The following is a 26,937-nucleotide window of genomic DNA, read 5'->3' on the forward strand; positions in this document are numbered from 1 at the left end:
GTGTGTGTTCCATCACTGCCAGACATGTGTGTGTGTGTGTGTCTATAATTACCTCATCGATCCTCGTTTTCCGTGAAGTTTTCGTCATCCTGGGAAATGGGGATCTTAATTTTACAAACACTAGTCTTGCCTATAATTTAGTGAAGCAAAAGAAAAAAAAAACATTAACTATAACCCAGACTTGCAAAGAAACATTCTTTCTTACATACGTAGATGCATTTAGACAGTTTCCTTAAAGTTATGCCATACTAAGATCCATATATCTTAGGATGATTTGTCATAGAGGGATATGTAAACAGTTAGCCATCAAGTAGCAAACTTTGGGTAAATGATGAGAATATCATCAGGAACACGAGAAGGAATAAAATAATTGACAGAAGAAAAGCATGTTTTTAAACGCATGTTTTTACCTGTCACAGGGGTGGTATCTATATAGTAGGTATATAAAAAGACGCGCCTATTCGAATGCAAAGTTGTCTCAAAATTTCATAGAAATCTGTGAAGAACTTTCGGAGATTACAGCATGTGTTGCTCCATATAGGTACCTCATGCCGACTGGTCTAATGAGTCTACTAACGGATATACCATAATATAATGTGTGATATCATATCCAAGTTCCGGCTCGCAGAGTTTACTCCTGGAGTGCTCAGGGTTGGCAGATTCGTGTCTTGCAGCCACCTGCCACAGGTAACGGTAACCCAACCTAGAGCCTCGGACCACAGACCACCAGAACGGTAACCCGCAGCCGGGTATACTACTGAGTATACTCCTGTAAGAAAGGATCTCGAAGATACACTACCAGTTGAGACTTTAGGCCTTCTCTGGGGTGAGTCGTGACCATGGAAGGGAAGGTGGTGATCCACGTCCCAGTCATATAAATAGTTAACCATAATAAACGTGGATAATAATGTTTCATCCACTCAAGCAGAGTAGATGAGGTCTGAAGTGGTTCAGACCTCTTCAATCAGAGGTTAAAGACTTGGCTGTAGTGAAGGAACAAAGGAGGACTGAGCTGAAGTTATTCAATGAATAGTGAGGCTAGAGAACAAGCAGGGAGGACAAGTCTATAGTTATTGTCTGAAGAGCGGAAGTAGAGATAGAACAGCGATGCCGGCTGCTGTTTCAGATGTACAGAGGCCAATTCGCCTCATCGCGTCTGACAGCACAGATGCACAGTGTAGTGTATCAGTGTACCTAATGGAGGAATCAAGCAAGTCAGAGCCCTGTGAGCTAAATGGGGTTCAGAAAGAGAGGGACTTTCTGTAGCATACCATTAATAGTTTTGTCAGTCATACACTGAGAATATTTTATCCAGATTATTTAAATCCCAAAGTACTGTTCTATCCTATTACCTAGATTTTCATTTTCTTTATTTTTGACAGCCCTGGGCGTCATGGTCTTCGGGAATAGGTTAGGTTTCCTGAGTGAAGATTCGAGGAACTCTGACAGCAGCAGTAGGAGTCAAGAGGATATGGAGAGATTCATCAAGGCGATCCACGGGATCTTCCAGGAGACGTGCGCCATGGGCACCTTCCCGCCTGCTCTGGCCAAGGCGCTTAGGCTCAAAGTTTGGAGTCGCTTTGCAGACGTTGTTGACCGAGCCCTTGATGCTGGTGGGTACTGGTCTCCTCCTTATACCTCCAACTATCTGGCACACGCCTCGCTCACACTTCCACCTTCAAAACTGCCTCTTGTTATATGTCCCATAATGCACTTCATACCCAGTTACACATCTTTCTATCACCTCTATCACTCTACCTTCATTACACCTGCCATTCTACCTTCACTATCTACCTTCACTTCACTAACCTACACATACTAAAAGAGTTATTTATCTTACAAGCTTGTTGCAGTTTTATATCACTCTCAGATCTATAATACACACTAAAATTATCAATATAGAAACACATTAAATGCCAATACACATTAAAATACTAATACACTTTAACAGCACTAGTACACGTTGAAAGTACCAATATACATTAAAAATACCAATACACATTGAAAATATCAATACATATTCAAATACAATACAATTTAACAGTACCAATAACATTTAGTTCTTATACATTATAAATGTTAGCTTTATGTTGAGACTTTTTTGACGCGTTCGATGTCAACAGGCCAACAGCTGGTGGAGGAGGGACTGAAGGAGTCCCGAGCGAAGCAGGAGCGAGGGGAGGCGCCCTCCACGCTGCTCGACTGCCTCCTGCAGGAGGACCACCTTGAAGACCACATTATCATCCGCCTTCTGACAGATCTCTTCATTGGTGCTGCAGACACGGTTGGTTTCCAGTCCGTTACTTCCCTCTGGTTTCCAGTCCGTTACTTCCCTCTGGTTTCCAGTCCGTTACTTCCCTCTGGTTTCCAGTCCGTTACTTCCCTCTGGTTTCCAGTCCGTTACTTCCCTCTGGTTTCCAGTCCGTTACTTCCCTCTGGTTTCCAGTCCGTTACTTCCCTCTAGTTTCCAGTCCGTTACTTCCCTCTGGTTTCCAGTCCGTTACTTCCCTCTGGTTTCCAGTCCGTTACTTCCCTCTGGTTTCCATGCCCGCTGCTACTTGCTGTCTGTCATATTGAGATCACCTTTCACAAAGAAACAAGCAACACTGTTGACCGCTTCTCAGCGTTCTTGTCACAAACTCTCTCACTTCGGTATGATTCACTGGTGGGTGGAAACAAAGCCGAGCAACATATTGATGGTTCATTACACACACAATATAATTGAACACAATCATTACATCAGTGCCCTAACTCCGACACTTGGCTCCAGCAGCCAACACATATACGACTTGAGATTGACTCCTGGTGAGGCGATTGTGGAAGACATGTTGCAGCCACTGGATCAGATGGTGTAGACTGTGATAGCAGACGGTAGTGGGTTGCATGTCAATACCACTCGTGTGAGAATGGTAGGTGGTTCAAGTTTAGGGTTAAGTACCAACAGTAGTTCCCACTGCGATTGGCATCTAATAACTTAACTACTCACGACTCTCACTAGTGGTGTCCGCTAGTCTGCTCCGTCTGAGTGTTGTGGCGAATGCCAAATGCTCCCTTCCAAGAATACCACCATCTCATGGCTGCCGCGGTGCCGATTGATGAAGATTAAGCCACCCAAGAGGTGGCACGGGCATGAATAGCCCGTAAGCCGGGGGTGCCATGCCTGGGACTCTTATGTAGAAGGAATTTCCATAGAGCGAGACCAAGTCTGAACGTGTACATACGACTTATGGACTAGGGGGAGGCGCTGTTGACCACAGCTTCCCCACACTCACTGTTCTGTTACCATCGCCTCGCACGCCTGGCGGCAGTCCGCTAGTGGTTGCCTGAATCTTTGCCCAGAACACAACACACGTTGCCTGCTCTCACGCTGTCTGCTCACACGCTGTCTGCTCCCACACTGTCTGCTCACACACTGCCTGCTCACACGTTGCCTGCTCACACGCCGTCTGCTCTCACGCTGTCTGCTCACACGCTGTCTGCTCACACGCTGTCTGCTCACACGCTGTCTGCTCACACGCTGTCTGCTCTCACGCTGTCTGCTCACACGCTGTCTGCTCTCACTACTGTCTGCTCACACGCTGTCTGCTCACACGCTGTCTGCTCACACGCTGTCTGCTCACACGCTGTCTGCTCTCACGCTGTCTGCTCACACGCTGTCTGCTCACACAATGCCTGCTCACACGCTGTCTGCTCACACGCTGTCTGCTCACACGCTGTCTGCACACACGCTATCTGCTCTTTATTCTGTCAACACTACTTATTGTCTGCGCACACACTGTTGTCTGGTTATATTTTGGTGTTGTCAGCTCTCACAAGTGATTACTGGAGGGTACCATTACCGGAGACGCCATTTCCAGCTGTTGAAGTGAATGATCTTACTATTTTGATGACGTGGTTTCTATCAATATATTTGCCTTTATGTTTTTCAAATATCTGATCATTAATCTGCTCTGTATTAAATTGTTTACTTATTAATTTATTGATCTATAACGTCATCCAAATATCGTTCGCAAATACTACAACTATCCTCCTATGAGTATAGTCCTTATAGAAATTATTTACTGGAACGCGTCAATATGTAGCGTTGAACCCCCCAAAAAAGTTCATATCTAGTTCTATTAATTTGATTAACATTAAGTTCTATTAATATAATTAAAATTGCACATTTTCTAGGCCAAGTATAGCACATATATGGGCTATATTAGGCCTAAGATAGTGTGTATTAAGCCTAGGATTGCTTGCACAGATTAGGTTATTTAGGTACTTTTCCGATTTTCTATACTGCCAAGACGTAACAAATTTGGGATCGAATAGGACATATCGGATCGTTCGATCAGATAGTTGCTCTCAGCACTTAGAGCACTTAAAGACGATGGACTGAAATGTAGTTGTGGCAAACACATTATTATTACTGAACAAATCCAACAGGAGCCGTGATGTGGGTTCGAACCCAGGCACTGGGTGTTCCCAGACGCGCTCTGGTCTGGATTTGTTCATTGATATAACACGTTAATGTGATTTCTCTATGTATTATTATTATTATTAAAGGGAGAGGAACGACCCAATTTATATTTAAGTGTATTAAAAACTACGGTTTCGGGTGTAACCTACATTCTTCATGAATGTAATGTATACAATGTTCATTATATACATTGGAGAACATTGTATAAAGGTAAAGGTTACATCCCAATACTTAGTTTTCATTACACTTAAATATAAATTGGGTTCTTTCTTCACCTTCCTTCAATCTCTACGGCATTGTAGTAAGGTTCTCCATTATTATTATTATTATTTTTATTATTATTATTATTATTTGTGTTGAGGGGTCACCATAGCAACGTAAAGGGGATGGGAAAGAGGGGAAGGAAGTGGGAGTGGGACAGTTCCCGCCTTGTTATTGTCGGCTAGGCAAGAGGTACACTGCATGTGTGGAAGGGGCTGTGTGGAAGGGGCTGTGTGGAAGGGGCTGTGTGGAAGGGGCTGTGTGGAAGGGGCTGTGTGGAAGGGGCTGTGTGGAAGGGGGCTGTGTGAAAGGGACTGTGTGGAAGGGGCTGTGTGGAAGGGGCTGTGTGGAAGGGGGCTGTGTGAAAGGGACTGTGTGGAAGGGGCTGTGTGGAAGGGGCTGTGTGGAAGGGGGCTGTGTGAAAGGGACTGTGTGGAAGGGGCTATGTCTAGAGTAACATGACTCAGGATGTGGCCAGAGGCTGAGTCTAGCGAGGTTTCTCTAAGGTAATATAGTCAAATATTAACACTCGAATGTTTGTGCTCACTTACAGCGAACCTCTCGGCTCTTTGAGTCCCTCCTCATCATCTTAGTGAACGTTGAAGACCTCATACATTTATGTATGTATATACAGTACATACATACATACATACATACATACATACATACATACATACATACATACATACATACATACATACATACATACATACATATATTATTATATATATTTCGTTTTTGTCTTAATCCGGATATACTTTTCTGCCAATGGTAATCAGATTACTACTACTAATAACACAGCCAACATGATGTGTATAAATAACTGGGAACAATGATGTAGTGGAGGCAGTAAGGACGCTGGGGGCCAGTGAAGGAGAGAGACTGGTCCTAGCAGAAGTCCTGACCTCTCATGCCTCCCCCTTCATGGCTTACTGGGTCTCCCATTGAACCTGTAGTGTTACTACTGATGCCACAAGCCCTCTGGTGGTTTCCCTGCGCGTATTCACCTATATCTGGTCACCTGTATGTACTCGCAGAGGAGCTTCTGCTCCTGGTAACATTGCCTTTCAATCGCTGGCCGATTATTGCAAAGTCTTCTCGTTAGTTAGCGCACTAACGCTTGAAATTTGGTATAAAGTAAGGCTAATCTATCTCTTACATCCTTACGACTCACCTGGGTCTATTTTCCATGCAAGCGCCTTTATCTTACGTTCACGCTAAACGCATGAACGTAAGATAAATGCATGTTGGCTTTTCTTTACTTTGTCAATGTCTCTATGACTCGCAGATATCTCTCTGTTATTTCTGTCTCCTTTGTCCTTTCCCTTTCTCCAGCGCGGTGAGGTCTTGTTGTCCAAGCCCGTCGTACCTCAGCCCTATTAGATAGCCTGACTCTTGTCAGTGCTGGAGTTCTCTCTCTTTGACATGCTCAGGTATCGGCAGGAACACAATGGGGGGTTGACTTCACTTCACTCGCTTCTGCAATTTATATCAAATTTTTGCTTTCCCTGTTTTTTTTTATTTCTTTACTAGCTTGGGGAAGCTGTTTTTTGTTATATAATCTTCCTCATCCTTTAGTAGCTAATACGTAACGTTTATAGGTCTAATGAGACACTTTACCCTCACATATATATATATATATATATATATATATATATATATATGTATATATATATATATATATATATATATATATATTAGAAAAAGTATATAAAATTAGTATATAATGTTTAGTATATATACTAAATATTATATATACTATGTTTGTATTAGTATATATTATATTAGTATAGAAAAAGCTGAACGCCTTCATCAGAGCAAGAAAAAGAGTCAATACCTATCTTGCTCCATCACTCACTCTCTACGAGCATCACTCTCAAGTGTGATCATCTCATCCACACCACCACCACTAGATAACAGTTGGACAATGTTGAAAATGTCCAGGTTAAAATACCTCCAAGCTTTTCACAGACTAAGGAGACTATTAAGAAAATTCTCCCAACTATCAAAAGTCGCCACAAGGAAATGTATATGTTTATCTCTCAGAATGTTTGGTAATATGTTTATTGTTTGTGATGTGTGTCTATGTATGTATTAACACGATGTACTGAACGGGGTGAGAATAGCTTGAGCTACCTCATCCCTTTGTGTGTATTTTACCTCAATAAACTTATTTCAATTTCAATTTCAAAGTCGCCACAGAGCCAAAGTAGCGGAAGGAAGACCCACTGCGATGTGGTACAAACAAGCCACTGGGAACTACTCTTTCAAACCTGACTAAAAGATGTCCAGAGACATTGCAGTAGCCATACACGGACACAGACTTGGTTACAAGTGCTGCTGGGAGGTAATAAACCCAATAGTTAAAGAGTGCCATATCTGTGGAACAGATGCAGAGGCGCCACTATTGCATTACTTGCTGGAATGTGTGGCAACTGAAGCCCTGCACATCAAACTCAACATTAATCCAACGACAGCAGCTGCATTAGATGCAAATTCCACAGCGACAACAATGATTAGAAAAACAGTTGAAGAATGAGACACTAGTGAACACTGTGCATCTATATCCGCCACCAAGATAATGTTTTTAAAACAAGACTAAAACCAGTGCGTTAAAACAGAAGCTAAAAAGTAACAGGGAAAAAGGAGGAAACCCCACCTCCGTTTAAAACTTTGACCCAAATATCACAGTAAAAAGGTTATCGAGAATAACCGAACTCAACTACGGGTTCACTATAGCCCGAGCTACATGGACATTTTGTCTAAGTAACTAAATCTAAAACAACAACAACAACAACGTTAAAAATGTCAAATCTAAATACTAAAGAAATCTGGGAATGATGATTAGTAGGGGATCCTAAGCCAAAATATCAGAGCAAAAATGTAAAGAATATTGGGCGATTCACGAAGCGTTAGGAATGAGACATCTGATGTTATGAACAAATCTGATGTTAGTATATATTATATTAGTATATACTAATATACTATTTTTTACTACTATATACTAATATACTATTTTATATTATATATACTTATATATATATTTATATTATATATATATTTATATTATATATACTTATATTATATATATATTTATATTATATATACTTATTTAATAGTATATACTATTTTATACTACTACTAATATACTTAATTTTTACTAATATAATATATACTGATATAAATATAGTATATATAATATTTAGTTTGTATACTAAATATTATATACTAATTTATATACTTTTTCTAATATATATATGTATATATATATATAAAGCTGATTATATCTGATGTTATCCATCAGCTTTATCTTGCCTGTTTTATGCACCATTTAGAGTATGCAGTTTAAGTTTCGTCTCCCGACTATAAAATGGACATAAATTAACTTGAAGGCGTGAAAAGAAAGATGAGAAAGTTAATCCCAGGAATTAGAAACCCTTTTTATGAGAGAGATTAACAACGCTTAGTGTACATTCTATAGAAGGATAAGGAGTAAAGGGGAGAGACATGAACCAAGTATACAACAGGATGGAAGGGAGATGTTAATGAAATGTTAAATATATCAACTCGAAATAGAACAAAAACAATGGCTACATATTGGATTAATTTAGTTTTAGGAAAGACCTGGGTAAATACTGGTTTGGAAACAGGATTGTTGATTTATGGACCAAATTACTGGCTAAGGCATAGATGAGGGATCACTGGATTGTTCCAAACGAAGTTGAAGACATATATATGTATGAGTTTGGCTGGGTATATGTAGAAGCTTCCTAGCATGGGCCCGTAGCCCCTGTCACCATAATGATAAGGAAGTTCCCGTCACCATAGCAACAATGAAGCTCCCGTCACCATAGCAACAATGAAGCTCCCGTCACCATAGCAACAATGAAGCTCCCGTCACCATAGCAACAATGAAGCTCCCGTCACCATAGCAACAATGAAGCTCCCGTCACCATAGCAACATCAAAGCTCCCATAACCATAGCAACATCAAAGCTCCCGTCACCATAGCAACAACAAAGCTCCCGTCACCATAGCAACATCAAAGCTCCCGTCACCATAGCAACATCAAAGCTCCCGTAGCCATAGCAACAACAAAGCTCCCGTCACCATAGCAACATCAAAGCTCCCGTCACCATAGCAACAACAAAGCTCCCGTCACCATAGCAACATCAAAGCTCCCGTCACCATAGCAACAACAAAGCTCCCGTCACCATAGCAACATCAAAGCTCCCGTAGCCATAGCAACAACAAAGCTCCCGTCACCATAGCAACATCAAAGCTCCCGTCACCATAGCAACATCAAAGCTCCCGTCGCCATAGCAACATCAAAGCTCCCGTAACCATAGCAACATCAAAGCTCCCGTAACCATAGCAACATCAAAGCTCCCGTCGCCATAGCAACAACAAAGCTCCCGTCACCATAGCAACATCAAAGCTCCCGTAACCATAGCAACATCAAAGCTCCCGTAGCCATAGCAACAACAATGTATTTTTCGCGGATAGTGAAAGACGCGGGGATCAAAAGGGCAATTATAAGTATATCTGATCCAGAGTGATAAACATGAGGCACAAAGAGCGTGATTAGCGAGGTAAGGATAGTGGATAAAAGGGGGGGAGAGGTGAGGGGGGGGGGGGGTAAGTGATGAGTAAGATGGGTAAGGCAGTGTGAGGAAGGAGTATTGATTGATGAGGTTGAGTGAGGGATGGTTGTTGACGGATGAGGTAGGGTGATGAAGGGTTATTGAATAACTTCAAAATAAAACACGAGGCATGAGGGTTAAGGGTTATCGCTTCTGTTGTTGAGTCTTGCAGTGGCAGGGATAGTGAGGTGATTGTTGACCCTGCAAGCACGTCAAGGTGTGTGTGTGTGTGTGTGTGTGTGTGTGTGTGTGTGTGTGTGTGTGTGTGTGTGTGTGTGTGCGCGTGTGCGTGTGTGTTTGTGTGTGTGTGTGTGTGTGTGTGTGTCTGTGTGTGTGTGTGTACTCACCTAGTTGTGTCTGCAGGATCGAGCATTGACTCTTGGATCCCGCCTTTCGAGCATCGGTTGTTTACAGCAATGACTCCTGTCCTATTTCCCTATCATACCTGGTTTTAAAATTATGAATAGTATTTGCTTCCACAACCTGTTCCTGAAGTGCGTGTGTGTGTGTGTGTGTGTGTGTGTGTGTGTGTGTGTGTGTGTGTGTGTGTGACCTGCATCACTCCTCTTCCCACTACGGTCACCAACCACTGCACGCCACCACATCCACTGCACGCCACCACAACCACTGCACGCCACCACAACCACTGCACGCCACCACATCCACTGCACGCCACCACAACCACTGCACGCCACCACAACCACTGCACGCTACCACAACCACTGCACGCCACCACAATCACCCTCCGGCCACCACACAACCCGTCCTCTTGAACAGCACATCGCATCTTGACGTTATAAATCCGCTAATAGCATAAACTGGTGTAACAATTAATACTCATAGCGGCTCGCAAAATTGACGTGACGTCCCGTTTTCTCTTCGTGTTCTGGGTTAAGTTATGCTACGGCAATATAGTACGTCAGTTTAGTGGCGTTGTGAACGCTCGAGAGGACGGGTGTTTCCTCCCGTCCAACACATTCTTCATGTCTCCCACAACTGAACCCCTCTCAACCGTCAACAACACATGGGACCAAAGAGCCGGAGCTCAGCCCCCTGCAAGCACAACTAGGTGAGTACACACTACTACAATTGTCCTCCATCTTCCCTTATCTCTCCCCCCCCCTCCCATTACCACCCCATTACTGTCGCTACCAAAAGCTCCATCACCACACCACCACCATCACACCACCATCATCACACCAACATCACCACCACCATCACCACACCACTATCACCACACCACCATCACCACAACCACCATCACCACACCACCATCACCACCACCATCACCACACCACCATCACCACACCACACCATCACCACACCACCATCACTACACCACCACTACCACCACACCATCACCACACCACCATCACTACACCACCACTACCACCACACCATCACCACACCACCATCACTACACCACCACTACCAGCACACCATCACCACACCACCATCACTACACCACCACTACCAGCACACCATCATCACACCACCACCACCCACCCGTGTTGGAATGCCGCGTGATGTGTGGTACAGACCTCTGAGGGCGGCCACCACTTAACGTGTGGTACAGACCTCTGAGGGCGGCCACCACTTAACGTGTGGTACAGACCTCTGAGGGCGGCCACCACTTAACGTGTGGTACAGACCTCTGAGGGCGGCCACCACTTAACGTGTGGTACAGACCTCTGAGGGCGGCCACCACTTAACGTGTGGTACAGACCTCTGAGGGCGGCCACCACTTAACAATAAAACAACCGCTCAAGGAACACCCGAGGCGAACTTGGCGATGCTCAAACTGCCTTCCGCTAGACTGCCCTCCTTGCCGCCAGGACCTGCTACGAGTTAACAAGTCTGTAACACCACCCACCGTTTACGTGTCTACATACTTACATAGTTGTGTCATAGTGGTCCACTTGAGACGTTTATGTAAGTCCCAGCTGCGTCTGGGTACAAGTGATAGGATGAATAACTCAGTGGGTTTTCTTCCTGTTGAGGGAAGACGCTGTATATGTTGCTATGATGGTATGTTCACCCACGGAACGAGTGACGCTGCCCAATAAACTAGCCCTTCAGGACAAAATTAACAAAAGCAATTCTGGGGCACGAAATCAGCCAGCCAGCACTAACATTGGATAAACTGAGGTTGTCTTCAAGGACGCGAGATTTGGTGAAGTACCTAGAGCTGTAGGTACCTCGTACCGGCAGCTCCTAAGGGTATGACTGGAATTTCAATAATTTCCAGCAAATAATGCTGGAAGTAACGGTAGAATCACATTGCTTTATTTAATTATTTATCACCATAATTATATCCCGCATTAATCCGTTTTCATTAATATATTTATATACTTCCACATGTATGCACATACCTTTGGGTTATACTATATGAGGGGTTACATAGTGTCTGTCAAGACATGTGTGATACAAAAAAATACAAAATCCCCATCAGAATGGTTAGGCAAAAATTAATAAAAAATCTGATCATGAAGAAGGGGGGGGGGGGGAATTATCAGGGAAGAGCGCCAGGCCATTACGACTATATTTGACTGGGAAGGAATCAGGATAAGGATTTGGGATGGAACAGGGGGGGGAGGGGGTAAAGGAATGGTGCCCAACCACTTGGACGATCGGAGATTGAACGCCGACCAGCATGAAGCAAGACCGTCTAGGCCAAGTGGTTGGGGGTCAGTAGCCTGAACTGGTAAGCTTAGGGTGCACTATGAGGATATCCTCAATAACACGGGAGTGTATAAAATAATTACAGAGTTCCAGGTACCTCATACCGCCAGGTGTGAACGGTCTAATGACCGGCCATTCAATAGTTGCGGGTGGGATCATGATCATGTGAGTCAGAACTCACAGAACTCTATGAGTTCTGGCTCACAGAGTTTACACATTCCTGGAGTGCTCAGGATTGGGAGTCATCAGCAGCCACCTGCCACAGGTAACGGTAGCCTAACCTAGTTTTCTGCCAACCACTAAGTCGCATTGTTTGGTGGACGTTATGTGATGCATATATAACTCGTCCTCTCAATTAGTACGTCCCCTTTTGGCGTGTAAATCCCTTAAGGCCAAAAACTGGTGTACTAAAAATCATAGGTGTTCGCAAAATTGACGTGATGTCCCGTTTTGTATTCGTGGGACCCCGGTTAGGTTAGGTTATGTCGGAAATATTAGTACATCAATTTAATGACGTTGTGGAGGCTCGAGAGGATAGGTATCTGATATATATAGGTGTCAGTTATCTTGAGATGATTTCGGGACTTAGCGTCCACACGGGAGTGAGTAATGTAGCTATGATACTTAAAATCTCCATCTCACCGAATGGTTAATTATTTGATGTAGACAAATAGTACCGGAAAATCCATTGGAAAATAAACTCCTAGTTCACCTCCAGCAACAAAGCTCAGTGACAGTTGTTGCTCGTTTTTGGTTAGACACCCCTCAGATGTGCTGAGAGAAAACCACCCTTTCTCCCCCAGCCTGTCCTCTTACTAAAGAACGTCGCATTTCGCTCCTATGCATTACCTAAGGCTAAAAAATGTCGTACTAGAAAATGGAAGCGGTTGGCGAAAGTGACTTACTGTCCCGTTTTCTGTTTTGGGTCCTCTGGTAGGTTAGGAGAGGACACTATAAATTGACCGTTTTCTTGACGGGCTGGACTCCATGCGACCCCCAGCACGTCTCCAGGAATCTCCAGCTTACTCTCAGCTCTCCATAGGGAAGGGGGAGCTGAGAGTAAGTTGAAGGAGAGTTGAGAGGAGTGTGGGATGTTTCAGATGGTGGAGCTGTATTGCCCATAACCCAGCCAGAGCTGTTAAACACTCTCTTAACAGCGGTAGTTTATTGAGCATTCCTTACTCCTCCTGTGGGCGATAGTTTACTGTGCACATAATAATCCTGTGAGCGGTAGTGTATTGTGTACCTTATACTTCTGTGAGCAGTAGTTTATTATACACCCCATACTCATCCTGTGAGCGGTAGTATATTGTGCACCCCATACTCATCCTGTGAGCGGTAGCTTATTGTGCACCCCATACTCATCCTGGGAGCGATAGTATATTGTGCACCCCATACTCATCCTGTGAGCGGTAGTATATTGTGTACCCCATACTCATCCTGTGAGCGGTAGTATATTGTGCACCCCATACTCATCCTGTGAGCGGTAGTATATTATGCACCCCATACTCATCCTGTGAGCGGTAGTATATTATGCACCCCATACTCATCCTGTGAGCGGTAGTATATTGTGCACCCCATACTCATCCTGTGAGCGGTAGTATATTGTGCACCCCATACTCATCCTGTGAGCGGTAGTATATTGTGCACCCCATACTCATCCTGTGAGCGGTAGTATATTATGCACCCCATACTCATCCTGTGAGCGGTAGTATATTGTGCACCCCATACTCATCCTGTGAGCGGTAGTATATTGTGCACCCCATACTCATCCTGTGAGCGGTAGTATATTGTGCACCCCATACTCATCCTGTGAGCGGTAGTATATTGTGCACCCCATACTCATCCTGTGAGCGGTAGTATATTGTGTACCCCATACTCATCCTGTGAGCGGTAGTATATTGTGCACCCCATACTCATCCTGTGAGCGGTAGTATATTATGCACCCCATACTCATCCTGTGAGCGGTAGTATATTGTGCACCCCATACTCATCCTGTGAGCGGTAGTATATTGTGTACCCCATACTCATCGTGTGAGCGGTAGTATATTGTGTACCCCATACTCATCCTGTGAGCGGTAGTATATTATGCACCCCATACTCATCCTGTGACCAGTAGTTTATTATGCACCCCATACTCATCCTGTGACCAGTAGTTTATTATGCACCCCATACTCATCCTGTGAGCGGTAGTATATTGTGCACCCCATACTCATCCTGTGAGCGGTAGTTTATTGTGCACCCCATACTCATCCTGTGAGCGGTAGTATATTATGCACCCCATACTCATCCTGTGAGCGGTAGTTTATTGTGCACCCCATACTCATCCTGTGAGCGGTAGTATATTATGCACCCCATACTCATCCTGTGAGCGGTAGTTTATTGTGCACCCCATACTCATCCTGTGAGCGGTAGTATATTATGCACCCCATACTCATCCTGTGAGCGGTAGTATATTGTGCACCCCATACTCATCCTGTGAGCTGTAGCTTATTGTGCACCCCATACTCATCCTGTGAGCGATAGTATATTATGCACCCCATACTCATCCTGTGAGCGGTAGTTTATTGTGCACCCCATACTCATCCTGTGAGCGATAGTATATTGTGCACCCCATACTCATCCTGGGAGCGATAGTTTATTGTGCACCCCATACTCATCCTGGGAGCGATAGTTTATTGTGCACCCCATACTCATCCTGTGAGCGGTAGTATATTGTGCACCCCATACTCATCCTGTGAGCTGTAGCTTATTGTGCACCCCATACTCATCCTGTGAGCGATAGTATATTATGCACCCCATACTCATCCTGTGAGCGGTAGTTTATTGTGCACCCCATACTCATCCTGTGAGCGGTAGTATATTATGCACCCCATACTCATCCTGTGAGCGGTAGTTTATTGTGCACCCCATACTCATCCTGTGAGCGGTAGTATATTGTGCACCCCATACTCATCCTGTGAGCTGTAGCTTATTGTGCACCCCATACTCATCCTGTGAGCGATAGTATATTATGCACCCCATACTCATCCTGTGAGCGGTAGTTTATTGTGCACCCCATACTCATCCTGTGAGCGGTAGTATATTATGCACCCCATACTCATCCTGTGAGCGGTAGTTTATTGTGCACCCCATACTCATCCTGTGAGCGATAGTATATTATGCACCCCATACTCATCCTGTGAGCGGTAGTTTATTGTGCACCCCATACTCATCCTGTGAGCGGTAGTATATTATGCACCCCATACTCATCCTGTGAGCGATAGTTTATTGTGCACCCCATACTCATCGTGTGAGCGGAGCCACCACTATCAACTTGCCTTTACCACAACCCTCAGCTTCCAACACTGTTTACACTCTAGGTAGGTCAGGTAACACCCTGCTCTCTATCACGACCTTTGTCATCACACACTCTAGTTCTCCTTTATTACAACACACTTAGATACATCCGCATTTGTGCAGCTACCATATATTTTGTGAAGGCTTAACGCAAGAGCTCTTATTTCTTAATTTAAATTTAAAATTTAAATTTAAAATTTAACATTTAAATTTATAATTTAAATTTAAAATTTAAATTTAAAATTTAAATTTAAAATTTAAATTTAAATTTAAATCTATAAATTTAAAGCAAGAGATAACCTTGTGATGCTAAGAATCTCCAGATCGCAGAATGGTTACTCTTACAGGAGCATATCAAGAGTAACCTGTACTGGCAAACTTTAGAGGCATTCTTGAGGTTAGCTTGAGAGGATTTCGGGGCTTAGTGTCCCCGCGGCCCGGTCCTCGACCAGGCCTCCTTTTTTGTTACACACCCCCGGGAAGCAGCCCGTAGCAGCTACTGCTACTATAGTAGCAGTAGCACCGGCTACTGCTAGGTGAACAAGCGCATCAGGGTGAAAGAAACTCTGCCCATTTGTTTCCGCCTCCACCGGGGATCGACCTCGGAACCTCAAGACTACGAATCCGAAGCGCTGTCCACTCAGCTGTCAGGCCCCTTCTGACAATTATCTCCCCTTCTTCAGGCATTATGACAATGTCCTCAAGAATACAAGAGGATTGTCCTCAAGAATACAAGAAGAGACAAGAATACAATACAAGTACCTAATCAAATAATTGCAAAGCTCCATATACCTCGTACCGACAGGCGTGACGGGTCTAATGACTGGGGCAGCCACTGATGCTGCGTCTGAGGTCACAGTTCCTACTTGCAGAGTCGGTACATGTTGTGCTCAGGATTAGTTAATTCGTCTCGTGCAGCCACCAGCCGCAAGTAAGGGTCCCCTAGCCTAATGCTTGCAATTACAATGTTGCAGTGTATAGTGGACAGTTTGTCCTACCCATTTTAACTGTATACTATCAGATCTAAACTAATCATAACTTTTTATACCAGTACTTTCACAGGCTGAAAGTAGTTTTTATAGTCTGTGATTTCTCTCTTATCAGACTTAAAGGTTTCTGTAAAGGATTTATATGTCAAAATGCGATGTATTCGACGGGTTGGCTGTTGTGTGTCCTGTTGACAACCGGAGTGAGCCGTCAGTGTACACACAGTGCTCGTGAGACCTGAAGCTTCTGATAGAGCAGACAATTATTTCAAGTGTGACTGCTTTTAAAATAGCATGATTCTCAATACCTTTCTCGCCGAGGCGACGAGTGTGTATGAATGATTGTTATGATAGCGTGATACTGTGATACTTATTGTGGTATACGCAATGTAAACCTACCACTAATCTGTGCCCCAGGGCTGCGTTAATACTTATAAGTATTCAATCTAGCAAGTCCTCAAGGTTGGCTGGATCAAGACCAGGGAAAGTACTCCAAGAAATTAACATGCTAAGGGTATATCTGCCCCTCCACACTGGACACGGGGAATAAATAGTATTGATACTTTACTGTATATTAACTACAGTTCCCCTTTTCCAATAACAAAACCCTGGCACTGTCTATGGACATGTATATTAATGGTCAGTAACCCCCTTCTTGAGATCTTCTTTCTTGAGATGATTTCGGGGCTTTAGTGTCCCCGTGGCCCGGTCCTCGACCAGGCCTCCACCCCCAGGAAGCAGCCCGTGACAGCTGACTAACACCCAGGTACCTATTTTACTGCTAGGTAACAGGGGCATAGGATGAAAGAAACTCTGCCCATTGTTTCTCGCCGGCGCCTGGCATCGAACCCAGGACCACAGGATCACAAGTCCAGCGTGCTGTCCGCTCGACCGACCGGCTCCCTTGTTCAAAGATACCGGTTCACAAGCAAGGTACTGGGCCGCGGGGGACGCAGAACCTCGAAATCATCTCAAGATAAGGCCCTGAACCCTCTGGAGGATGTGCACTTAGAAATGTCCCTCACCCTGACAGCCTGACAGTTGAGTGGACAGCGCTTGGGATTCGTAGTCCTGAGGTTCCGGGTTCGATCCCCGGTGGAGGTGGAAACAAATGGGCAGAGTTTCTTTCACCCTGATGCCCCTGTTACCTGGGGATGTGTAACAAAAAGGAGGCCCTGGTCGAAGACTGGGCCGCGGGGACGTTAAGCCCCGAAATCATCTCTCAAGATAGATACCCCCCCCCCTTTAGTACATCAAAGATCCTCTTCAAGCATACTCCCACTATACACATTACTGTGGAGTATGCCTGGAGTTGTACATAGTAAATAATAGTTAATAAAGTAAATCGCCGGCGGCCAAACTTTAAAGAATATATAATGACTTACTGAGGCAATTTCCCAAGAGTAAACACATAACATTTCTCCAACCAGTCCACTTTCCAATTGAATTCGTGTTCCCACGGGGCCTTAGAGTAGTCTAAATGAACTAATTTATCCAAATAAATAATACCGTAACAGTCTACTCTGACTCATTTGACCACCATCAATCTCTCACCTATTTACATCATATATAATGTACCCTTCTGGCTGTTTATTAACTCAATTACACATTATGTTATCTTAAAACTAGCCAGGAGCTTACATGGCAATAATTTAATTTAACATCTGGCAGCAATGCAGGGTCAACTGCCTCCAGAGTCAATGTATTCACTTTATCTGCTTGCAACATATTCTGTTTCACTTCCAAGACCTCTGTGATTAGCACGATGGTACTTGGATGAGTTGGTACACGTAAATTAGAATATCAGTGACAGGTAAATTACATTTGAAAGTTATGTTCAGTTTGATAAAGTTGTAACGAGGGAACAAAACAGTTTGTCTCTGAGTAATGATGGTCTCTCATGACTTAAATGCAAACAAATCATGTTGACGTGTATGATTCTTTCTCTAGAATAGTGGGAATCTTCAGTTCTTCTACATGTTAATAATTTGTGTGCATCTTGGAGTACTAAGAACAACCTTTCATGACTTCATGCTTTGTCACTTCTAGTTTGCTCAAAGTATAGGTGGGGGAAGTTAAGTAGATGCGAGGCGTGATAATCAACTACCTCTCCTCCATGCAGACGTCCCACACAGCCATATGGTCCCTGTACCTCCTGGGAACTCACCCTCAAGAGGCTGACCGCGCCCGCCGGGAGGTGCTAGCAGCCACAGGAGGCTCGCGGCAGGTGCGAGGGGAACACCTGACTTCCCTGCCCTACCTGAAGGGCGTGGTGAAGGAGGCTCTGAGGATGTATCCGGTGGCGCCCTTCCAGACCCGGGTGCTAGCCCGCGACTCACCGCTGGCCGGCCACCTGGTTCCAGCAGGGGTGAGTCCTTCCTCATACCACCAATTCAAATTCAAAATTCAAATTCAAATGTTTATTCAGGTAACGTACATACATAAATACATGGTGTGATACAAATATTGATGGATTTATGGATAGAGCTAGTACATACAATGCCTAAAGCCACTATGACGCAAAGCGTTTCGGGCAACCAATTGGTTGGTGTCCTTAATATTAACACATCAGTGACTAATTGATTGTATTAACACATCAGTGACTAATTGATTGTATTAACACATCAGTGACTAATTGATTGTATTAACACATCAGTGACTAATAAATTGTATTAACACATCAGAAAGCGATTGATTGTTTTTATATTAACACTTCGGTGGCTGATTGATTGTTAACAATTTAGTCCTTCAGTAACTGATTAGTTACTGCACTGGACAATAAGAAACCTTAGAAAATACATGGAATGTATTAACGACAGGAGTAGAAACAACATGCAGCGTACGTCAGTACAACGTACTGATGGGTACAACGCTGTACCCACCTTGGCTGGTGGGTACGACGCTGTACCCACCTTGGCTGGTGGGTACGACGCTGTACCCACCTTGGCTCGTGGGTAAGCCGCTGTACCCACCTTGGCTGGTGGGTACGACGCTGTACCCACCTTGGCTGGTGGGTACGACGCTGTACCCACCTTGGCTGGTGGGTACGACGCTGTACCCACCTTGGCTGGTGGGTACGACGTTGTACCCACCTTGGCTGGTGGGTACGACGCTGTACCCACCTTGGCTGGTGGGTACGACGCTGCACCCACCTTGGCTGGTGGGTACGACGCTGTACCCACCTTGGCTGGTGGGTACGACGCTGTACCCACCTTGGCTGGTGGGTACGACGCTGTACTCACCTTGGCTGGTTGGTACGACGCTGTACCCACCTTGGCTGTTGGGTACGACGCTGTACCCACCTTGGCTGTTGGGTACGACGCTGTACTCACCTTGGCTGGTGGGTACGACGCTGTACCCACCTTGGCTGTTGGGTACGACGCTGTACTCACCTTGGCTGGTTGGTACGACGCTGTACCCACCTTGGCTGTTGGGTACGACGCTGTACTCGCCTTGGCTGTTGGGTACGACGCTGTACCCACCTTGGCTGTTGGGTACGACGCTGTACTCACCTTGGCTGTTGGGTACGACGCTGTACTCACCTTGGCTGTTGGGTACGACGCTGTACTCACCTTGGCTGGTGGGTACGACGTTGTACCCACCTTGGCTGGTGGGTACGACGCTGTACCCACCTTGACTGGTGGGTACGACGCTGTACCCACCTTGGCTGGTGGGTACAGCGTCGCCCTCGCTTCATGCAGGTCGGCGTCCATCCCCGACCGTCCAAAGGCTGGGCACCACGCGTCTCTTCAATGTTTCCATATCCCAGATCCCTGCCTCATATCTCTTGTTATACAGTGTTATACACAAGTGTTATACAGTCGTACTGGCTTTTCTTTTCTGTAAATTACTCTTCATAATTACGTACTTACCTACGTAAGTACTGTAAGCAAATGAGTACAATTATATTGTTACAAATGTTGTAGAAATCATATAATAATAATGAGAAGTCTTATTGACATTTAATTTACATGAGCTCTAACTGACTTGTGTTCCAACAGACTATGGTGGTACTGTCCGTGTGCACAACAGGGCGTGACCCCATCCACTTCCCCAACCCTCACCAGTTCCGCCCCGAGCGCTGGCTGAGGGACGTCCCTGAGACCTCCAGTGCACCCTCAGATGGCTGTCCCTTCGCCAACACCTCCAGCAGCGCCACTAAGACGTCCATCTCGCCTCCTGACTCCTTGTCGAACAACGGACGCCTTCATTCTCACGCCTTCATCCCCTTTGGAGTGGGCAGCCGCTCATGCATTGGGCGTCGGGTGGCGGAGACAGAGCTGTATCTGCTCTTGGCGAAGCTGGTGGCGAGCTCAGACATTCGCGCCCTCAACCAGGTGGAAATGGTGATGCGCATGGTTGGGGTGACTTCCGAGCCCCTTCAGCTGAGAATTGATCCCTTGAGCGATGGGGTATAGCGAGAAGTAGATGACTGTGACAGTACAAAATGGCAACCAATAAAGCATGCCAGGTTACCAGGTGAAGGGTAACTGGGGGTGAAGGGTGTAGCTACCATTCTGCTATAGTTGCTGGAATGTGTTTACCTAAAATTTCCAAGGCCATTGGGCAACCATATGGTACTGGAATCACCTACTGGCGCTTTGCAGTTGTGTTGTTCGTGGCTGCTTTCCCCAAAATGATCACGAATTACCTCATTGACATACAGTATTTTCATATAAATAGACAGTTAGTTAATAGTCTACCCTGTTAAGTGCCTTGTTCAATATGCGTGTGTTTCATATGGAATTCAAAACCAGCGAGATAGACAATGATACATCATATTGCATGTTTTTCCTCTTGTTCTCTGATTCATGTCCAATTACATATACAGTTCTTTTTAGGAATAATCTATGGGTTTAATATAGGTGTCTGCAAGGTATTTGTTTTGCAGTGGTAAATTAAGCAATCAATTCAGGCGATACGGCCAAGTGGCTCCTTTTACAACTTGCCCTTAAGATAACAAAACTTTACCAGACTTTCTGATAATTCCCCTGTTTCTCAGTATAGCCAGTTGCGCTCTCCCGCGCTACATGCGGGGTAACACTGCGTCTGTGCCTCCTATCACACTAATACTCCTGTCATTGGTCTCATCGGTCTCAAGCAGTCAGACTTTAATGCCCTTTGGCAGTTATATGCCGTGTCTGTCACTCTCCTAACTACTGTGACTTCTTATCATACCTTATAATCCATAAGAAAATCTTTTGTCGTCTTGTCTTTTTGTGTGACTTCAGTGCACACAACAAGGGCTGACTACAGTCTTCTACTGATCCTCAGGGTGAAGCAGCTTTCCTTATAATACTTTCTTAATGATCTGGAACAATTCATTATTCAGCCACAAAATTTCCATGTTAACAAGCACATATTCCATAATCCCTGGATATTTCCCCTTTGTTGTGGTATCTCACTGTATACTGTAAACATATAACCCATGTCTTCTTAGGATCAGATCATAACCGTATTCATGTATCTTGGTCTTAATATTATTTCCTCCCTGATTCTGTAAACCTTACTGCAACCTTTGGCACTGCTTCCCTGCTGAGTTTCCCATCTCAGGATTTGTTATGTTTATTTTCCTTGTGAAGCTTATTGTTTCGCTTTGTGCAAAACATCCAAGTTTGCTGAATGACTCTTCATGCTATATTTATTTTTCCACTTCCTCTCCGACATCTAAGCCTTGGTTTAGTGTACCTTATTTCACCTGAACATAAACCTTAGCAAGTTATCGATGGAATTAAGATTTCAGGTTTTAGTAACTTTCTCCTGCAACTGACGACTATCTTTTTATTTCTACAATAAACAATGCTTAAGTTTGTTCTTCGCGCCATTAAACACGGTTTCCTTCAGACAAATGTTGTCGGTTTCAAACACAGAGTTCTTTGGTTTCTTACAAAAAAAATGCTTAATATTTGTCAGTCTTCTTTTCACTTGATAAATCCTGACGGCTCTTCTGTTTCATCTTCCTCTGGAAATGCTACCATTTTCAATACTTTTTGTTCTTCAAACTCTAATTTGCATTACTTGTCTTCTTGGCCCTTTCATTTATTATGTGGTAAATTATATTCCCCATTTTTAATTTAAACTAAATTGTCCGTCAAGTTTTAAATAAACAAAATCCATATGGACCAGATGACTGACATTTGCTATCTCAAAAGTGCTTTAATTTATCTTGATGCAAAGATTCTTAAACATGCAAGCAACCGCAGTCTTATCTCCCATCACCAGTAGGAGGTTTATAATGCTGTTCTACTGATAATCTCGTCTCATATGTCACTTATAGTTTACCTCACATCGTGATTACGGTTAATCTTTTGCCAAAGCTTTTAACAGTGTATGATACAAATATTCTGTGTTCACTCAGTACAGTGATTTCTTGCTTCTATTTGATGAATCAATTGCTGCTGTTGTAAATAGTTCAACTTTTGCCTCTTCCTCCATTAAATGTAGGGCTCCACAGAGTTCTGTTTTGTCACCTCCCTTATTCTTTTAGTCATCTGTGATCTTTACAGCACATCTAATGGCTAATATTAGCCATTATTTTTCTGGTGGCTTCACTTTTACACTCTTCATCAAACTTCAGTTATAATGTCTTTACCTCATTTCTCTTTGGGTCTCTGAAATTAAATGCAACTTAATAAGGCACAATTTGTGAAAGGGACATTAAAGCAAACTACAAACGACTACCAGTTCTATTTCTAAATCTTTTCGCTTGAACCTCAGTCCTCCATTAACATGTAGAGCACCACGTCCCACCTGACCTGTCATGAAAACCTCACATTTAATCCATTGCCAATAGTGCTTCCAATATGCAGATGATGAGTCACAATAACGTGACTGAAGAATGTAGACCAAACCACACGCCAGAAGATGAAAAGACGACGATTGATTGTTGCCGCCGGAGGCGGCTATTTTATTGTGCACCCCATACTCATCCTGTGAGCAGTAGCGCAAAAAGCATTACAGAGGGCACAAAAGATCTTTATTAGACCTCATCTTAAATTACTACATAAACAATTTCATCTATACTTCACACCTTATAGTTACAATGTTAGCTAGTTACAGAGAATGTTCTATTTCATGAGCTATATTTTTACAGTAAGTCATTATACATAAATGGTAGGTCTTATCGCTAATACATAATTGTTTGACCAGTAAAGATATTACAGAGTCATTGGGGAGTTGCTGTTTATTATTAGTACTGGTTTCTTAATCTCATATGTCGTTTATCAACTGGAAGTGAAATATGGATACAGTGCAAGGATTTCAGGTATTTCATCGTTGGTAATAAGATAGGTTGCCATATCATACAGCGTGAGCCTAAATTTATCTCTAAATGGCTCAATTTTACTACAATCCAAGATATAGTGTTCGAGTGTGTGTCCCTGTCTTTGTCCACACACTTTACACTTTACTTCATCTAGATTCCTATACAAGCCGAACTGCCAGAGATACTTGTAGCCAAGTCTTATTCGAGCTGTGACAACATCTGTTAGTCTACTGACTTTGTTACTTGCCACATACACACGTTTTACTTCACACATTTAATTGTGATGAACAATGGACCTGCTAGTTCCAGTTTGCACTGTTCTACTTTCTTCAAATCCATCCAGGAGTTCTCGTCTAATGACACTTTTAAGGGACCTATTTGATAACTCAAGATTCCGTTCAATACTGTCTTTATTTACTGCAGCCTTAGCAAGGGCGTCAACTTTGTCATGTTCCTGCAGGCCAATGTGCGAAGGAATCCACAACATTTTTATATTTACCCTCTTGCTAAGTATGCTTATATATCTATGTCTTGCTTCTGAGACAAGCACGTTATTACTTGATTGCAAACTGTTTATTGCTTGTAGTGAGGAAAGGGAGTCGGAAATAATTAAGCTGTCTACTTCAGTGTTGTCAATAATTTCGAGTGCTACCAACTCGGCTTGCATTGTGGATGCCCAGTTACTAATTCTTATATTCCTTTGAATTGTGCTTCTATCGGGCTGATGAGCAACAGCACTTCCTGCCCTCCCTGTAGCTGTATTGAGTGATCCGTCAGTGTATATGGTCTGTGCTATGTTGTTTTCAGTTTGTATATTGTGAATGTTTTCTATGGTGCTTAATTTAGCAGCAAGCTGAGCATGAGGGTTGTTTGTGATTAGTTTCTTGGTGGGGTATGCTGGCGTCAGGATGACGACGACGTTTTGGTCCATCCTGGACCATTATCAAAGTCGATAGTGCTTCCAATAAATTTGTCATTTCTTTTTGGTTGGAAATATATTTCCCTTTTCATTTACTTCAGCTCAACTGAAGTCTTATTCGCCAATTTCTGGAATACTGCCCTGAAATCTGGGGCACTTCTTCTCTGCCAAAAACTCTGAATCAGTTCAACGGAAAACCCATATCTAAGCCTAAGGCACTGGTCTCAAGCAGCAAATTTACTTCTTATCGTCATCTAATATCGATACTTACATTTATCTTGCTCTGAAGAAATTAAAAATTGTGTATGTACACTGTACTCCTACCTAACCTTAGATATAGACTCATGGAGCACTGCAATATTAGGACACCAGCCTATGTTGTGCTCGTTAGTTTGATACAGCATAATGTTGGGTACTGAAACTTATGTTGAGTACCACTTATTTTTGTAATACTTTAGGTAATGAGTTTGGGAACAGGTCCAATGTACCTGTTCCCAAATTGTCTAGTGCCTAATGGGTCCGTATCTAATATATATCCAAAATCCTTAAGTTAAATAAGGATTTATTATTCAAAAGTCATTCAAATTACACGGAAAAGTCTTGCTCACTCTAATATACCTTATATCTCTCCGTGTGCAGAACATCACAACTATGTGCTCCACCTAAGATTCACTCGAGTTAGATAAGGTTAAGGTTATGAAACATTATGGTAGGTTTGTTCTGGTAAAGCTAGGCTTTGTTTGGTTTAGGTTAAGGAAAGTTTATATATTTTTAATTTGTTTAATTTTAATTCTGATTAATTAATTAATTATTAATTCTCCATTACGTCAATATTTGTATCTGGTCCTCATAGTTACAAAACATACTATCTGAAAAGGAGTTTGGGTTGCCAATTTAGTCTCCACGTGACTTCATGTGAGCAGTGTTTTGGCTGCTATAAAACACTATTCACGTTGATAAACCATGATAGCCAGCTAGCCCTCCAGTGAAGCAGGGGCAGGATGGTGCTCGGAAAACCTGGATTTTAAAGATGAAGCATGCAGAGGAAAGCTGCATGCTGCATGAACTGGTATAAGTGGTGAGATTATGGGTGAGCAATGCTATTCATATATACTTCGAAAGGGATGAATATTTCGTTTGTTCTAGCCTAGAAAAGTTGTTATGGTTATTTGAATTATTTTATCATATAATTTCGAAAATAATTGAAAAGATAAAAGGAATTTGACTATTCAATGTACCTCTTAGCATTGGTAAAGTCAGCAGAATGGTATGCTTAAACCATATTTGTATACGATGATGATAATAATAGATTGTATATAGAAAACCTATGAATCTATGACTACAAAATATTTGACAAACTAATAAAGATTTTTCCAAGAGGATACTACAGATGTTTGATACATAATCATGCATACTTTTATGGTGTATTTTATATTATTCCATATCCGCTGCAGTTTGTTAACTGCTTGTTCAAGGTTAAGGTGAACTCCATCTTCCTCATACTAATGGTCATAAAGTCGCACAATCAAAAAATTAATATAAAAACTGTCATAATTGTCATATTTGAGGGAATAACAAAACTGTTCACAAAACAAAATGACAAACCTGCTTGTTGGACTTCAATTACGATAAGTTTGACCTTGAAATGTTCTCAATCAACTGACTTCATCTTGATAAGAGTCATGGCGTCAAAACGACGTTACAATATATATCATACAACTATGTCATAAGAGGGAGACGTTAACCTGACGCAAAATTAAATACTACTAAGCCCATTCAGGCTTTTAGTATAATATAGATTATATTTTTTATACCTTACTCCTCAGACTCTCTCAAATAAAAGAAATAAGTAATGTGTTTCATGAGATCTACAACACAAACTCTTACCATTAGTTGACAGAAACGTCTTTCAGTAATGAAGGTCCACTGGCAAGCTTGTGAAAATCTTTTCCACATATTATACTCAAACTACTTGGAAAATGTTGTTAAAAAAGTATTACTACTACTACTCAAAAACTATCGAATTCTTAATAAAAACTCTTAGCAATGGTAAAGTGCATTGTTGGAATTGAAATTGAAATTGAAATAAGTTTATTGAGGACATTGTTGGAATACATTGTTAGAAATATGACTATCTGTATTATATCTAAATTTAAAAGAAATTTCATGTTTAGCTGTATATAATTTTATGGTTTTAATATTTCCATGTATGAATTTTAGGAATTCCTCCGCTTTAAAATTTAAAAAGTTTAAGATACATTAACTTAGATTATTATTGTGTCAAGTTATGTTTAGACAATTGTTATATTAGAATAGGTAAATCTAAGACTTAGAAAATAAAATTGAGGCTACCTTAGGAAGAGGCCGCTTAGCTAAACCTGA

General features: G+C 42.8%; 2 protein-coding genes across 2 annotated transcripts in view; one reads left to right on the forward strand and one right to left on the reverse strand.

Moving 5' to 3' along the window:
• The window catches only part of LOC138369888 (uncharacterized), a 3,716-nt gene extending 3,166 nt beyond the window's left edge, over positions 1-550 (reverse strand). The window contains exon 1 of the mRNA XM_069333634.1: positions 546-550. Coding sequence (XP_069189735.1) covers positions 546-550 — 5 coding nt within the window. The remainder of the gene's footprint in view (positions 1-545) is intronic.
• Positions 551-1,388: 838 nt separating this feature from the next.
• On the forward strand, positions 1,389-26,937 carry sad (Cytochrome P450 family protein sad). Its single transcript, XM_069333857.1, has 4 exons — positions 1,389-1,613; positions 2,124-2,284; positions 18,495-18,740; positions 20,374-26,937. Exons 1-4 carry the CDS (start codon positions 1,394-1,396, stop codon positions 20,788-20,790), a joined length of 1,044 nt encoding a protein of 347 aa, XP_069189958.1. The 5' UTR covers positions 1,389-1,393; the 3' UTR covers positions 20,791-26,937.

Source organism: Procambarus clarkii, chromosome 30 (assembly GCF_040958095.1).
Source record: "Procambarus clarkii isolate CNS0578487 chromosome 30, FALCON_Pclarkii_2.0, whole genome shotgun sequence".
Taxonomy (NCBI): domain Eukaryota; kingdom Metazoa; phylum Arthropoda; class Malacostraca; order Decapoda; family Cambaridae; genus Procambarus; species Procambarus clarkii.

Excerpts from the sequence above, each read along its gene's own strand:
- sad (XM_069333857.1), top strand. The coding sequence starts at position 1,394 with ATGGTCTTCGGGAATAGGTTAGGTTTCCTGAGTGAAGATTCGAGGAAC. Across the intron at positions 1,614-2,123 it reads TGACCGAGCCCTTGATGCTG|GCCAACAGCTGGTGGAGGAG; the intron begins GTGGGTACTGGT and ends CGATGTCAACAG. Across the intron at positions 18,741-20,373 it reads GCCACCTGGTTCCAGCAGGG|ACTATGGTGGTACTGTCCGT; the intron begins GTGAGTCCTTCC and ends GTGTTCCAACAG.